Source organism: Acomys russatus, chromosome X (genome assembly GCF_903995435.1).
Source record: "Acomys russatus chromosome X, mAcoRus1.1, whole genome shotgun sequence".
Classification (NCBI taxonomy): domain Eukaryota; kingdom Metazoa; phylum Chordata; class Mammalia; order Rodentia; family Muridae; genus Acomys; species Acomys russatus.
This window is the reverse complement of record NC_067169.1, coordinates 45,474,160-45,490,453: the sequence shown is the minus strand read 5'-3', so window position 1 is coordinate 45,490,453 and position 16,294 is coordinate 45,474,160. Positions and strand designations below refer to the sequence as shown.

Here is a 16,294-nt window from a genome sequence, read left to right as displayed (position 1 = left end):
GCAGAGGCAGAGGCAGAGGCAGAGGTAGATAGATCTTTAGTTCAAGGCCAGCCTGGTCTACATTGGAGTTTCAGAACAGTCAGGACTATATAAATGTACCGTTTCTCAAAAAATCAATCAAAAAAACCTAAGTAAATGTTCATACTTTATATTCGTGGTGTTGATTGTAGAACCCAGCTTCATACATGCCAGGAAATACTCTACTACTGATCTACACCCTCAACCATTTATAGTTTATAAATATTTAGAATGGTTTTTTAAAAAAGATTTATTTATTCATTTATTATTATGTATACAGTGCTCTGCCTGTGTATACACCAGGAGGCCAGAAGAGGACACCAGATCACATTATAGATAGTTGTGAGCCACCATGTGGATGCTGGGAATTGAACTCAGGACTTCTGGAAGAGCAGTCATTGCTGTTAACCACTGAGCCATCTCTCTAGCCCTTAAAATGTTTTAAAAAGTACAAAGTGGCAATATGTGATTTCTAAAGATAGTCATGCAACAATTAAGAAAAGATTAGTTTGAATAAAATACCTAAAATGAGACTACATTAAACTGAAAATGTAAGGCAGATATGGTAGCTAGCATATGTCATTTCAGTATTCAGGAGGCTGAGGCAGAAAGATTATTGTAGGTTCAAGGGCAACCTGGGCTATTGCATCATGAGACCCCTTTTCTTTCTTCTTTTTCTTTTCCCGTTTTTTCAAGACAGGGTTTCTCTGTATAGATAGATAGCCTTGTCTATCCTGGAAGTGGCTCTGTAGACCAGGCTGGCCTCAAACTCACAGAGATCGTCCTTTTTCTCCAGAGTGCTGGGATTAAAGGTGTGCGCCACCACTGCCAGTCTAGAGACCCTTTAAAAAAAATCAAGCCCCACAATGGCAAATGACTCACCTGGTGAGGGTGCCTGCTGCCAAGCCGGACTACTAGGGTTCAATTCCTGGAGGCCACATGGTATGGAGGACTGACTCCAGGAGAATATGGGTTTTGAGAATGTGCACACCCACATGTGTGCACTCATAAACACTAAATAAATAAATGTAATGAAAAATTTAAAAACAAACCCAACATCTCAAAGCTCCTTTAAATTCTAATGTATTACAAAGGGTTTTGTTTTGTTTATTTTGAGAGAGGGTTGCTGTATAGTTCTGGCTATCCTTGAAGTTACTATTTAGACCAGGCTGGCTTCAAACTCAGAGATCCTCCTGCCTCTGCCTCTGCCACTACAGTGCTGGGATTGTACCAGCACAGCCAGCCTAAGTTGTTGGGTTTTGTTTTTTTGTTTTTGTTTTTCGAGACAGGGTTTCTCTGTGTAGCCTTGACTATCCTGGACTTGCTTTGTAGACCAGGCTGGCCTTGAACTCACAGAGATCCGCCTGCCTCTGCCTCCAGAGTGCTGGGATGTGCCACCACGCCCAGATGTTGTTGGGTTTTTGTTTGTTTTTTGTTTGTTTGAGAGAGTTTCTTTGTGTAGCCCTGGCTGTCCTGGAACAGGCTGGCTTTGAACTCATAGAGATGATGTGCTTGCCTGTGCCTCTCTGCTGTGATTAGACTTCCTAACTTCCTTCCTTCATTCCTTCTTTCCTTTCTCTTAAATGCAAGGATATATAGCACTCATTGAGAAAAGGAAATGCATAGGAAAAGTACTCAACTAAGTTAACAACTCCCGAAATGATTAGGTCAGTGATTGACTTAATGCTCAGTTGGGGAACAGATTGGCACATGTTTCAGGAACAAAGCAAGTGGGTAAGGAAATACTCTGTGATAATATCAACATTTCTTTTTATCCCCCCTTTTTGTTTTCCTGACAGGTTTTCTCTGTGTAGCTCTGGCTGTCCTGAACTTGCTTTATAGACCAGGCTGGGTTTGAACTCACAGCGATCCATTTAGCCTCTGTCTCCTGAGTGTTGGGATACGGGTGTGTGCCACCAGGCCTGGCAACACTAACATTTCTTTAACCTGCATTGCATTTGATGGAAATTGACTTTTTAAAAATTGTACCTATGCCAATTTTATTCATGTGTGCTCATCTAATGTAGTTTAGTCCATCTCTACGCTATATTAAATGCTGTCTTCATTCTCATTTTACACACTCTACTCCAGTACACCTACAGCTAAAGGCAGAGGACCATGTGAGTAGGACTTCTGTTGAAAATCTCAGCAGAAGTTACAAAGCAACATAAAAAATTAGTCACTATGAAGTTGAAAAGGGTGGACTGGAGTCAAGTTATATTTGTTTCATTATGATAAACAGTAGAATGTTCTATGGTAGCAGTAGGTTGGTAAATTCCTGCATGCACTTAAAGGGCAGTGCTTTTCTAAAAGAGAGTTTATTGCTTTATATATATCTGAAAACAAGTGTGAAGCCTGTGCTGCTCCTACCCTCGGCTAGAAGCATTTAACATAGTGTGGTTTTGTTAGCTTACACAAACAGCTAAATTTAGAGGCTATTTTTGGCAGCTCTTAATCTGAGCAGGAATAGAGGCTTTGGAAAAATAGGGTTTTAGGTTTGTCATTCTAGGGCCAATTTTTAATAGATTGTGAAAGTTTGGACTCTTAAACTTTAAACAAACAAAACGTTGAAATTACCAATTGGCACAGAATGGTTTTATGGGAAAACTCATCTGTAACAAAAACTTGGCATTTGATTCCTGAGTGAAGCATACAAAAGTTCCAAGTGGGACAGGGCAAGGATGAACAGGGTTCTTTCATCACAACAGCAGGCACTTTTTTCTTCCTTTTGACAGAGGAGGTGAGTAAGATTGTTTGAAAATAAAATAATCTGTTCTTAGGGACTAGGGTTTGAATTGATTACTTACTTACATATGTCTCAGAATATTTGGTCTGTTGAGTGTTACTGAATTTTATAATGTGTTATTAAGTGATCCTTTTTTTTTGTTTTGTTTTTGTTTTTGTTTTTCGAGACAAGGTTTCTCTCTGTAGCCTTGCCTGTCCTGGACTCACTTTGTAGACCAGGCTGGCCTGGAACTCACAAAGGTCCACCTGTCTCTGCCTCCAGAGTGCTGGTATTAAAGGTGTGAGCCACCACCATCAGCTGATTCTTTTTTTTTTTTTCTCATGAATGTGTGGTTTTCTTTTTTACATACGTGCATGCTATTTTCTAAGGTATATTTAAAAAACCATGACTTTAAATTTAGCATAGAATAAATATCAAATACTGTTTCTTTCAAAATCACATTGAGAAAAAAAAATCCAGAGGTGAGAGGAACCCTGCCTGAAATGTACTTTTCATTAGATTTATTTTTTTTCATTAGATTTATAATGACTTTCTCCTTGAATAAAAGCACTTTAGAATCTGTTAGTGGCAAAAATCAAGAGAGTTTTAGTGAATCTGTGGCCAAAAATTAGCATCCTGTAAATTCACCAATGTCTAAAGCAGAAAGGCGCTAGGAGAAAGATGGAGGTAGTCAGATGATTAATGCAGAGCCATTCATTTCCCTGTCAATATAGGTAGGTCTGTCTCTGGTGGTGTTGCTGCAGGGAATGCATTAAATGATCTGAGTGGCACATTTGTTTGTAAACATGAATTTACCAAGTGGGTGCTGTGGCAAGAAAGGTTAAGGCAGTGTTTGTTTAATTTTGTCATACTGGAGAGGTGCTGTACTTCTGAGCCTTCAGCTCACAGAGATTTGCCTGCCTCTGTTTCCTGTATGCTAGGATTTAAAGCGTGTGTCACTAATACCCAGCCCTCTTTATTTTTTTGAGACTAAATTTACTTTGTATCAGTCAGGCCTCAGTGTCCCAAGTAGGGTAGTATTATAGGCCTGTGCCACCATAGGCCCAGCTAAGAGACAGTGTTTTAGGTTGGCTTATAGTCATTCTGAAGGCTGTGCTACTGGACCTGAAAAACATATCTTTTCACCATTGAAGGAAAGCAGAGGCAGGCAGATCCCTATGAGTTCGAGGCCAGCCTGGTCTACAAAGCGAGTCCAGGACAGCCAAGGCTACACAGAGAGACCCTGTCTCAAAAAACAAAACAAAACAAAAAAAGATTCTCTTGCTGGGTGTGGTGGTATACCCCTTTAATCCTAGCAGAAGCAGGTGGATCTCTAGAGTTCTCAGACAGGCAGAACAGCCAGAGATTAAATAATGGAGAGATCTTGTCTCAAAACCAAAACAAAACAACAAAACAAAGGACCAAGTTAGCTAGTATAGAAAAGTTAGTAGAAAGATAATTACAATTAGGGGTTGGAGAGAGAGAGAGAGTTCAGTGGTTAAGAACAGATCTTGCTTATAAAAGGCTAGAATTCAGTTCCCAGGATCCATGTTGGGCAGATCATGGCCACCTGTAACTTCAGCTCCAGAAGATCCACAGCTGGCCTCAGTGCGTACCTGCACTCACACACACATACCCACACACATAAATACACAATTCAAAAGCAAATAAGAAAGTTAAAGTAATAAAAAGAGAACAGATTTAGGAGTACTTATCCTGTGTTAGAAATTCTAATAAGAGTGAATAGAGAATAGAGAAATCAGCAGAATGGCACTCAGGAGTTTGAGGCCAGCCTGGACTGCATGAGTTATGAACCAGCCTTTGCTACATAGTGAGACCCTGTCTCAAAAACAAAAAGACTGACTAGAGAAAATGGAAGGGACTAGGGTTAAAGCTCAGTGATAGAGCACTTAACCTAGCATGTGTCTAGGATTAGTCTCTAGTTCTGAAATAAATCACATGCATTAGCACTGTCTGAGAAAATGTAAGAGAATATCTAATATGCAAGAACTTAGCTGGACCTGTAGGAAGAGTGAGACAGAAGGATAGAAAGTTAAAGGCCTGCCTGACGACAGAGTAAGTTAAAGGCTGGTTTGAGCAGCAGTGAAATTGCTTCAAAAAGTGAAAAAGAGGGCTGGGATTCAACCCAGTGAGGGCATTTACTCTGTATTCAAGGCCCTTGAAATTTCTAGTACGAAAAAGCCAAGAAAATCTCTTTTGTTTAAGAAGGGCTCAAATCTTGATTTGAAGGGCCCATTGCGTGTACATGTGAATTGAAAAGAGCTTGTTAGAGTGATAGCGGTGAAAATAAATAAAAACTGATAACTGATAAATAAAAGCTGACTTTAGCTGGACATAGTGATGTACGCCTTTAATACCACCACTTGGGAGGTAGGGGCAGGGGCAGGGGATCTCTGTGAGTTTGAGGCCAGCCTGGTCTATTAAGCGAGCCCAGGACAGCCAGGACTACATAGTGAGACCCTGTCTTGAAAAACAAAACTAAAAAGAACTGACTTTGAGAGTTAACCTAAGAGAAATATGAGTCTGGATTTGAGAATATTTGGAGGAATCATGGCTAATATTGAACAACATGGCAAAATTGGGAAAGAGTCTAACTTTAGAGAGAAGATATTAATTAAGTTTTAATAGTTGTAAATTTTCTCCAGTTTGAATTTCTGAGAAAAATTCTGGACAGGTTTGATTTTGTTGCTCTTTGTGAAGTTTGAACCATCTCATCTGCCAGATATAATACAAATTAGTTCTCTGAGTATGACAGAGAAAAGGTTATAGTCAGCCATACATTTTATTAAATCACGGTTTTAGAGGATCACAAGCAAAAATGTGATTTTTGTATATGCATATTAACAATGTGAATATCTAAGAATTTTGTGAATTTACCTAATAGAGTAGTCAAAGAAGTGTGTAGGTGTATGATAATAGAACAGAGCATGCGTTTGAGGCCAGCCCAACTATATTGCAAGACCTTGTCTCTCCTCCAAGAAAAGAAATTAAATGAAACATAAAAATTCAATTATCCCAAATTCCTAGTTTAAGAGATAATTTGCCATTGTTCTTCCCTTTGACTGGGTGTGGGTATTTATATTGCTCTATTTTAAAGATTGGAAGGAAGGAAGGTGAAAGGGGGAGTTTCTGGGTTTCACCTAGTACCACATTTCCCTTAAAACGTAATTTTTCCGTTTGAATTCTTTCAGAATCATAACTTTTGCACCAGGAGGGGATATTTTTCTAAATTAGGGTGATGGTCTCAGAGGTATTTTGAGGGTGTTTAAAAAAGTAGTAATGGGGGGCTGGAGCGATGGCTCAGAGGGTTAAGAGCACTGGCTGCTCTTCCAGAGGTCCTGAATTCAATTCCCAGCCACCACATGGTGGCTCACAACCATCTATAATGTGATCTGACGATCTGATGCCCTCTTCTGGCCTGCAGGTGTACATGCAGGCAGAGCACTGTATACATAACAACAAGAAAAAAGTAGTCATAGTTTGGTGCTTTTTCATCTGTATTTCATTGTGCTCTGAAGCATTGTTTATTTGTCTAATTTTGGGGTTGGTTCCTGCTCCCCAACACACAGACACTTTTGTTGGCCTACCCTTTTTTTCTTTTCTTTTTTTTCTTTTTGGCCCACCCTTTTTAACCACCCCTACTTGATCATGATCACACTTGAGAGTTTTTCTAAGTAGGTCACATTTTAACAGCATAGTTTCATTTTGATTGTCAGAGGGAATTAACAAGTGTAGCCTCAGAGGGGTCACAAAGCCACCCTAGGCACACTCACTTCTGCTTGTAAGTGCAAAATGTGGTTTTCCATATCTGTTTGAGTTTTGTAATGGTTCTCTTCCATGTTTGCTAGAGAGGGTGTGTGTGTGTGTGTGTGTGTGTGTGTGTGTGTGTGTGTGTGTATGAGAATAACAACCAATAATTCTCCTGGCATATTGGGTTCATTTGTAGAGCCCCTGAATGTTGGGGAGCTGCTGAAGTATTCTGAGTGTAGGGGAGTGCTGTGATCAAAGCAGTGGTAGGAGGATTAGCTTTCACAGATAGCAGGAATGCCTCAGAACTTGGCACCAGGTCTGCCTTGTTCTGGGTTCCTCGTCATTTGTTATGGGAGTGGCAGAAAAGAGCAAGGCCACTTGAGAGACTATTTCCATGCTTCAGGGATCAGGAAGTATGAAGCTGAGAGACAGTAATAATGCTGGAGACAATAAGAACTGGCATGGGTTCCTCAGAAGTCCTGTGGAGAAGTAGTTGACAAGGTATAGTACCCTCAAACTGACTGAATGGGGAAGAGGGAATAGTGGCTGAAAGAGTTACCAGTAGGGCGGAGGCATAAGTTGCAACTCTGAGCATGTAGAGTTTGGTGATCTGTACAAATGATACTTGAACCAGGGGAGTAGAGAGAAAACAGTAAGAGAAAGGAGTAAGTATACTAGACTAAGGTCAGGCTGTGGGTATTGTGGCGAGGAGAGCCAGTGCAGCTACTGTGTAAAGAAGGGGAAGGGAGTTACAATGCTGCTTCGAAGACAGGTGGCAGTGACCTTCAGAGTCAGTGGATTTGATCTGTCAGAGTCTAATAGAAAAGCCAAAGAAGATAAAAGCTGAGTAACATGCTTGCTTTACATGTAGAACGATTTTAGAGTTGATGGGAATTAGTCTTATGTAGGGAGAGGCTTAAGTACCTTAGTGTATCTCCTTTGTTGCCTTAGTTGACTTAATTTCATGTAACATTTCATTATGCTTAGACGGTTAACTTATATTTATCATTTCACAATTGCATTTTTCAAAAGGGAAGAGAATTATAGCTTGAGGTAGGGAGTGGGTAGTCACAGCTTAGTGCTTGTACACTTTGTTTTTCATGGTTGAACCATTTTTTGTTTATTAATCTAGCCATCATTTGTTTTCATTTTAACTAGTTCTTAACACAAATATAGCTGTTTTCTGGGAATGAATAGACTCATTGCTGGCACATTGAAAAACATTATATAAATTTTGGGATTCTCATGATACTACTTTAAGGACTTTAGGAATTCAGCACATAAAAATAAGAGATGCAGGGGTTGGGCTCCCTTGGTAATGTACTCTTGTACAAGCATGAGGACCTGAATTTGGATCCTCAGCACTTACATAAATTCTGGGGCTCATTAGCTAGTCAGCCTAGCCGATTCAGAGTTCAGTAAGAAACCCTGTCTCAAAAGGTAAGGTGGAAGTGCGCTCTTGTTTGCAGATCCTAGAATCATATCATTAGGTTTCTGTGAATAACCTGAAATAACCATAGAAGACAGGAAAGTAGATATGGGAGAGGGTGAAAATGGGAGCCTTTAACTGGAGATGGGGGAAGAGGGAGATGGCGATAAATACAAGAAGGATGTTTAGAAAAGCCATAGACCTAAAAAATAATTTTAAAAACAAACAGAACGAGGAGGAGAGTAATCAAGGAAGACTCTCATGCTTGCCTTCTGAACTCTGTATGCACACACAAAGCCTACCTGCCCACATGAGCATGTATGTATTGAGTGCATGTACACAAAATATGACATAAAAATAGCCATGGTTAACAAGTACACTAAGAAACCTACCATGCTCTAGAAGTTCTGAGTAGGAAGAAAACATTTTCAGGGTTCATGTATATGTTTGATTTATCGGGGAGGACATTTGCAAGGAAAGAGACAAATGCAGAGTTGAGGTCTTTTGATTTATTTATTTTTTTCTAATAGTTTTGCTGTGTAGCCAGGTTGGCTTAGAACTTGGCAGTCTTCCTGTCTCTGCCTTTGAGTACTAGAGTTACTGATGTGCCTTAGCATACTGGGCCAGGGTTGGGATGTTCTGGCATTTTTGTTTATTGAAGTGTGTGTGCATGTGTGATAGTGGGAGGTACTTGGGAAAGGGGTTGGGAAAGATGATGGAAAAGTAGTTTGGAGTTAGAACTTAAGATAGTATGAGCTTGAACCTTCATTGAACAGAGAAAACGATGCTTAAGAGAAATGATACTTTTGTTAAAATTTTCATAAGCATATAGCCCCATTTAATTTGTCTTAGAAAGTACCAAAACAAAAACAAAAACAAAAACAAAAAAGCCCAGTGTGGTGATGCATACCTTTAATCCCAGCATTTAGTAGGCAGAGTCAGGTGGATTGCCGTGATTTCGAGGCCAGCCTGGTCTATAAAGTGAGTCCAGGACAGCCAAGACTACACAGGGAAACCCTGTCTCAAAAAAAAAAAAAAAAAAAAAAAAAAAAAAAAAAAAAAGAAAGAAAGAAAGAAAGAAAAACAACAACAACAAAAGGGTGTTTTTATTTTCTAAAGTAGAAAAGGGAGAATTAAGGTCATTGGGGTATCTTGCAAGATCCCAAGGTAGGAGTATACAGCAGGGTTTCAGGATGTTTTAGGCTCAGTATCCAAAAAGCTGTTGGTAAGCCTCCTCTTCCTGCTTCATCTAACTCCCTATGGCTTCTGATTTTTGAGGGTAGGAGTTTGATTTTACTGTGCTCAAAAATGAACTTTAAAAAATTAAAAAATTTAAACCATTTTATAGCTAGTGCTAATCATCTATAGCCAAAAGAGTTAAATACACTAAAAATTAAACTGCATAAATCAGGGGGTTAAGAAAGGTCATTCACTCTAAGTTAGGAATTTCAGAGTGTGCTTATCCCAATTGTGTTTACTATAATTATGTACTTTGGGAGGGTGTCTATAGGGTTGTTAAATACAGTGTTTGAAAGAGAGACTGTATAAGTTTTGAGAAGTAATGGAAAAATTGTACAGAAATTCCCCACAATAAATTATGGAATGAATTTTAGTTGAACCTTAAGGAAATTAGTTGCTGCACAGTGGTCACTCAACACCTTTGATCCCAGAGTTTGGGAGGCAGAAACAAGTGGATCTCTTGAGTTTGAGGCTAGCGTGGTCTACAGAGCAAGTTCCAGGAAAGCCAGGGCTACACAGAATCATTGTCTCAAAAAACCAAACGAAAACCAACCAACCAACCAACCAACCAACCAACCAAATGAAAAAAAAAAAAAAAGAGAGAGAGAAAGAAAAAAGAAAACTAGTTAAGTAATCCTGTGAGAGGATGATATAGACTTACTAAGATGACAGTGCTCTAAGGTCCTGGAAATGCTCTGTATCTTGATCCCAGGTGGTAAATAAAGGCTTTGGGGACAGGGGAGGGAAACACATGAAAATTCTGTTACTTAACCCAGATTGGCCTTGAATATTTAGCAAGCCTCCTGATTTCTGGGATTACAGGTGTACACCATCACAACTAGTCATGTTTTGTGTATATGTGAACATTCATCAAGATGTGTGCCTTTGGGTCTACAGCAGTGGCTCAGTAGTTAAAATCATTGGCTGCTCTTCCAGAGGACCCAGGTTCATATTCTAGAACACATGTGGTAGCTTACAACCATCCATAAGTCTACGTCTAGCCAGAGATACGAGGCATGCATGTTGTACACATATATTCATGCATACATGTAACATAAATAAATCTTTAAAAATGTGTCTGTACATACATAATTGTATTTCAATATTTTTACTGAGTGTGTGGGTGTAGGCGATTTTTTTTCAAGGTAGGATTTCTCTGAGTAGCCCTGGCTTTCCTGGAACTCAGTTTGTAGACCAGGTTGGTCTCGAACTCAGAGATCTGCCTGTGTCTGCTTCCTGAGTGCTGGGATTACAGGTATGTGCCACTACCACCAAGCTCTAAATTTATTTTTATTTTATTATTTTGAGACAAGATCTCACTAGACATGGTCATACTATGTAGCTGAGACTGATTTGAAACCCTCTTTGTAGCCCAGATTGATCTTGAACTTATGAGTCTCCTGTCCAGCTTCCCAAATGCTGTGATTATAGGTGTGTACCTGTCAATGTTTCTCAATTTAAAATGAGCCTGGATAAAGGTGATCTTTTTGATTAATATGTCTATATGTTAGATAGTTGTTCATCTGTTGTATAACTTGAGTTATACAACTTTAAAAAAAAAAAAAAAAGGACAACCAAACTAATACTGGCTTCACTTTCCCCTTTGATTTAGGTGGTGTGACTGAGAATTAAAGGCCATGGATGAAGATGGACTTGAATTACAGCCACAAGCACCAAACTCATTTTTTGATGCAGCAGGTATAATGACTTGGATTGTTGTACTTTTTACCTACCAAACTGGGAGGTCATTATGGGCCCAATTTTTAAACTTTGACATTGTTAGTCATGCTTGGATTTCAAGATCTACAAATGTGAAAGTGAGCACACTATCATCCCCCTTCTTTACAAAGCCGCTTCCTTATAACCGACTTTTCATACTCTTGTCAGTACAAGTTGAGTATCCTGAATCCAAAAATCCCAAATGCTCCAAAAATCCAACGCTTAAGAGTGCTGACATGACACCACAAGTTAAAGAAAATTCCATACCTCACTTAATGTCATGGTTTGAAGTAAAATCACGTGCATATGAAAAGTACGGTGTAAAATGACCTTTAGGCTGTGTATGTAAGGTGCATATGAAAGAAATGGATTTCATGTTTAGACTTGGATCTGTACCTATGATACTGTTATCTTTTTGCTCCGTTATCCCACTGAGTTCTATTCTTTGTCTCTTTGGAAAAATATTCCTTGATCAGATCTGCTCCACTTGATTTTCCTCCTGCCACATACAGTTTCTTGTCTCATTTGTAGTTGGCAGTAACATTTATTCCTTACCCAGAATTTCTTTAATCCAGCCCACTATAATCAGAATATTTAACTCTCATGTAGATTATGTGATATATTTGTTCTCTGTCACCCAAAGGATAAAGTATAAACCAAGGTCTTGGACATCCTGATATTGTCCTACTTTTATACCTTCTCATAGGTTCCCTTAAATAGTCTTGCTTCAGGAAGACAGTTTTGCTTCACTGCCCAGAGTACAGAATGAGAGAAAGGGTTAACTAATTTCCCATTGGTCTTTAAATGATCAAGCTGCAGTATATTAAATGACTTTATCAGAAAGTTAAAAACGTAGTAGAAGAAGGCATACATTTTTCATAGAATAGTCTTTCACGTTTGGTGATTTCATTTTGATAATAAGTGCACAGTTTATAATTCTTTATTAGAACATGAAATATTATTATTGCTCTTGGAAGAGAAACTAAGGAGAAAAATACACAGTGTGTATTTGCTCTTATTTGTGGAAGGAAACCTAGCTAATTTACTAAGTGGTACAGTGAAAAACTGTTTCATTTCAGTCCTGATTAACACTTAAGGTATTTGTTTATCTTAGCAAGTCACTTAAATCTGTCAGGCCTCCACTTTATGTCATGATAATAATGAAAGCTGTCAGTTTTTCAGAACACTTCCCATATATTCCCATTTGATCTTCACAGACTTGTGAAGTGCATGGCAGGCACTGATGAGGACACAGAAACTCAGAGGTTAAATGACTTGCCCAAGGTCATAAAACTATTAAGTATTGACCCTCTCATCTGTGATTTATGCTTTTTGCTTGTTTGGTTGGTTTTGGTTTTTTTGAGACAGGGTTTCTTTTTGTGTAGCCCTGACTGTCCTAGAACAGCTCTGGCTTTGAACTCACAGAGATCCATTTGCCTCTGACTCCTGAGTGTTGGGAAAAAAGGTGTGTGTCACCACCTCCTCCTGGCTGTATTTATTTATTTTATTTATTTACTTACTTATTTTGAGTATTTGTTTAGCCACAGATATAGTGACTGAATTAGGTACCTGCTTGGTCTGAGAAAGAACCAGAAGCATTGATCTACTAAAGAGGGTTTTTGTTTTTGTGTGTGTTTTTTTTAAGTGAGACTTGTAAAACTTTCTTTGCTGTTCTCTGAATGGGCAATCAAGATACTGGATTTGTTTTGTGTTTCTCATAGGATGTATAATTTGTTCCATTTGCAGCATTTGTTGAGAGCTTATTTACTAAGCACTATATGCTGTGCAAACTGTGATCTTGGTTAAGTCATTTAATGTCTTTGGACAAAAATTGATTTCATCTCCTGTCACTCCTTTACCTAAAATGAACTCTAGTAGAGTTTCCTGTATTGTGAGTTGCTGCTTTTGAGAGTGAGGGCAGGCAGGAGGCTAAATAACTCCAGTACTCTGGTGAAGTTGAGGAGGTTGCTTCTTCTGTCTACCTTTACCCCCTGTTCACTCTCTGTCCATAGAGACAGATCACCTCAACCAACTTTTCTTTCTTCTGTCCTTCTTTTCATTTATGTCCTCATCCTCTTAGGTCTCAGAATAGAGGTTGAATTCTAAAATTCTAGTCATAAGCGGAGAATGCTGGAGCTACTAGAACAAAAGGAGGATGTAAAGGAAGTCAGGGGTGGGGGGAAGGAGTCAGAGAAATTCATGGGAAAAATGAAAATAAGAAAAAATACAAGTTCAGTGAAGGGAGCTAGAACAAGAACAAAATGACATGAAAAATACATAAAATAAAGAAAACTGATCCATTAGCCACCTGTAGTTACATTACTTAATTTTTATAACCATGCCTTAAGAAACTGAGTTTTAGTATGCCCAGAATCTTACTGTCAGGAACATTTTTCTTTGTTTCAATTGTATTATTATAGTTTTTCCTTATCTCTTGGTTTGGGATGAATACTTAAGTGTCTCCCAAAAAGTGTCTCTCTAATTTTATTTAGAAATAATTTCAAGTGCCGGGTGTGGTGGCACATGCCTTTAATCCCAGCACTCGGGATGCAGAGGCAGGCAAATCACTGTGAGTTCAAGGCCAGCCTGGTCTACAAAGCGAGGCTAGGACAGCCAATGATACACAGAGAAACCCTGTCTCGAAACCCCCCCCCAAAGAAAAGTTTCAAGATATGGGTGTGCAGTGGCTCATGCCTGTAATTCTAGCACTCAAGAGACAGAGGCAGAAGGATATTTGAGTTGAGCCTGGTTTACAAAGCAAATCCAGGACAGCCAGGGCTACACAGAGAATCCCTGTCTTAAAAAATGCAAAAAAAAAAAAAAAGGTTCAAGGGAATCTAAATGCTTGAGAAAACTGAGCAGCTACTGTAGTATTTTGGGGAGAAATTGAATAATAATTTTGCTGATTGAAATATTCCACCTCCCTTTGGTGGGGAGGCCTGGTTGCACTCAAAGAAAGAATAAGCAGGCTACCAAGATGAGACTTGATAGCCTATGACCATATAGTGGGGGAGGAGGCCCCCCTTGGTCTTAGACCTAGGGGAGGGGAATAGGGTGAAAGTGAGAGGGAGGGAGAGACGGAGGATACAAGTGATGGGATAACAATTGAGTTATAATCTGAATAAATTAATTAAATTTAAAAAAGAAAAAAAAATATTCATTTAGTTCTGAAGTTTGTGATTTTATGATTTTATTTGCTTATTGTCGTAGCCACTGTTCTATTGCTGTGGAGAGACATCATGACCAAGACAGCTTTTATAAGAAAACGTATATAATTGGGGCCTTGCTTACAGTTTCAGAGGTTTAGTCTGTTATCACGGTGGGGAGCATGGCAGCATGCAGGCAGGCACTGAAATAGTAGCTGAGAGCTATATCCTGATGCTTAGGCAGAGACTGACTGAGAGAGACTGGTCTGGGCATGGGACTTTGAAACCTCAAAGCCCACCCCTAGTAACTCACAACAATTCTATACCTCTAATCCTTTCAAACAGTTCCACTCCCCGGTGACTAAACATTCATATACATGAGCCTATAGGGGCCATTCTTATTCAAGCCACCACACTAATATATGAGTTTGTTTCTTTTTTAGGAGCTGGTGCTACTCACATGGATGGTGATCAAATTGTTGTGGAAGTACAAGAAACGGTTTTTGTGTCAGATGTTGTGGATTCAGACATAACCGTGCATAATTTTGTTCCTGATGATCCTGACTCAGTTGTAATCCAAGATGTTATTGAGGATGTTGTTATAGAAGATGTCCAGTGTCCAGATATTATGGATGAAGCAGACGTATCCGAAACAGTCATCATCCCTGAGCAAGTGCTCGACTCAGATGTAACTGAAGAAGTTTCTTTAACACATTGCACAGTTCCAGATGATGTTCTAGCTTCTGACATTACTTCAGCCTCAATGTCTATGCCTGAACATGTCTTGACAAGTGAATCTATACATGTGTCTGATGTTGGTCATGTTGAACATGTGGTTCATGATAATGTAGTAGAAGCAGAAATCGTCACTGATCCTTTGACCGCCGATGTTGTTTCAGAAGAAGTATTGGTAGCAGATTGTGCCTCTGAAGCAGTCATAGATGCCAACGGGATCCCTGTGAGCCAGCAAGATGAAGAAAAGAATAACTGTGAGGATTACCTTATGATTTCCTGTAAGTCTTGGGGTATCCTGTTTGTCACAGATGCTTTTGAAAGCTGCTTATCTAGCCAGGCATAAAATTTTCTTAATTAAATATTTATTAAAATTAAATGTATAAAAATACCTTGTCCAGGTATGGTGGCACACACTTTTAATCCCAGCACTTGGGAAGCAGAGGCAGGCTGATCTCTCTGAGTTTGAAGCCAGCTTGCTCTATATAGTGAGTTTCAGGATAACTAAGGCCACATAGTTAGACCCTGTTTCAAACAAAACAAAACAAAATAAATCTTTGTAAATGAGATTTTAGTTTGGAGTCTGTAAGATAACTGAAAATAAAGAAAAGTGAGATTGTTGACTTGTTTCTAAGATAAAAATGTGTTAGAAAGAGCTGGTTTCTTCAGTTATCGTAAGATAGTCTATAACTTTGTGAAATCACGAAGAGTGTGATGTGGCTGTTTCCAGTCTCTATTAGAATTAGGAACCTCCTCCCACAACTTGAAAAAAAATATATGACGAGACTACTTATATTTTTGTATGCTTATAGGTACGGGAAACAAACTACTGGGCAGAGAAAACCGAAAGTATGAACTTATGTTCTTGGATGTACAGGAATAATTACCTGCTTTGATTATATGTAAAATACTGTTTATGGAGTGGGAAGGAGTATGGTACTAAAACATGATTTTAAGCATGATGAGTTTATTAGAGCACTGCAGCAAACTAAGGTGTTTTGGGGACATACCTCCAAGTGTTTTAAGTTGGAGTCTGGGAGAATAGCTATGTCTTTTTTTTTTTTTTAAACAGGATTTCTTTGTATAGCCTTGGCTATGCTGGACTCTGTAGATCAAGCTGGTCTTGAACTCACAGAGACCCACCTGCCTCTGCTTCCAAAGTGCTGGGATTAAAGGTGTGCTCTGTCACTGCGCACTGCTGTGTCTTCTTATAACATTTTTTGGTGCTACTTTTAGAAATGAAATTCTAGGTTGGATAGAGCACAGTTCTAACCCAATAAATTCATACTCCTTAAGGCCTCAAACTTCAGTAGATAATGACTCATACGTAATTTATAAACTTACCTAGTTGTTTTCATACATGGGATTTGTATACCTTATAATAAAGTCTACGAACATTTTATAGGATATCATCTACAAGTTATTGAGGTTATCTAACCCAGATGTGGTGGCGCATGCATACCTGTAATCTCAGCACTCAAGAAGCTGAGAAAACAGGACTTGTATGGGATTGAA

At 38.9% G+C, this 16,294-nt stretch overlaps 1 protein-coding gene across 5 annotated transcripts in view; it reads left to right on the top strand.

Moving 5' to 3' along the window:
- Positions 1-16,294, top strand: part of Zfx (zinc finger protein X-linked) — a 43,604-nt gene that overhangs the window by 12,491 nt on the left and 14,819 nt on the right. For 4 of the 5 annotated variants that reach the window (XM_051142374.1, XM_051142373.1, XM_051142376.1 and 1 more), the window contains 2 exons: positions 10,795-10,880; positions 14,491-15,060. In XM_051142374.1, the coding sequence (XP_050998331.1) occupies positions 10,820-10,880; positions 14,491-15,060 (631 nt within the window). In that variant the 5' untranslated portion in view covers positions 10,795-10,819. Of the gene's footprint in view, positions 1-1,526; positions 1,753-10,794; positions 10,881-14,490; positions 15,061-16,294 lie in introns of those variants that run through there. The other variant, XM_051142377.1, reaches the window with a different exon arrangement.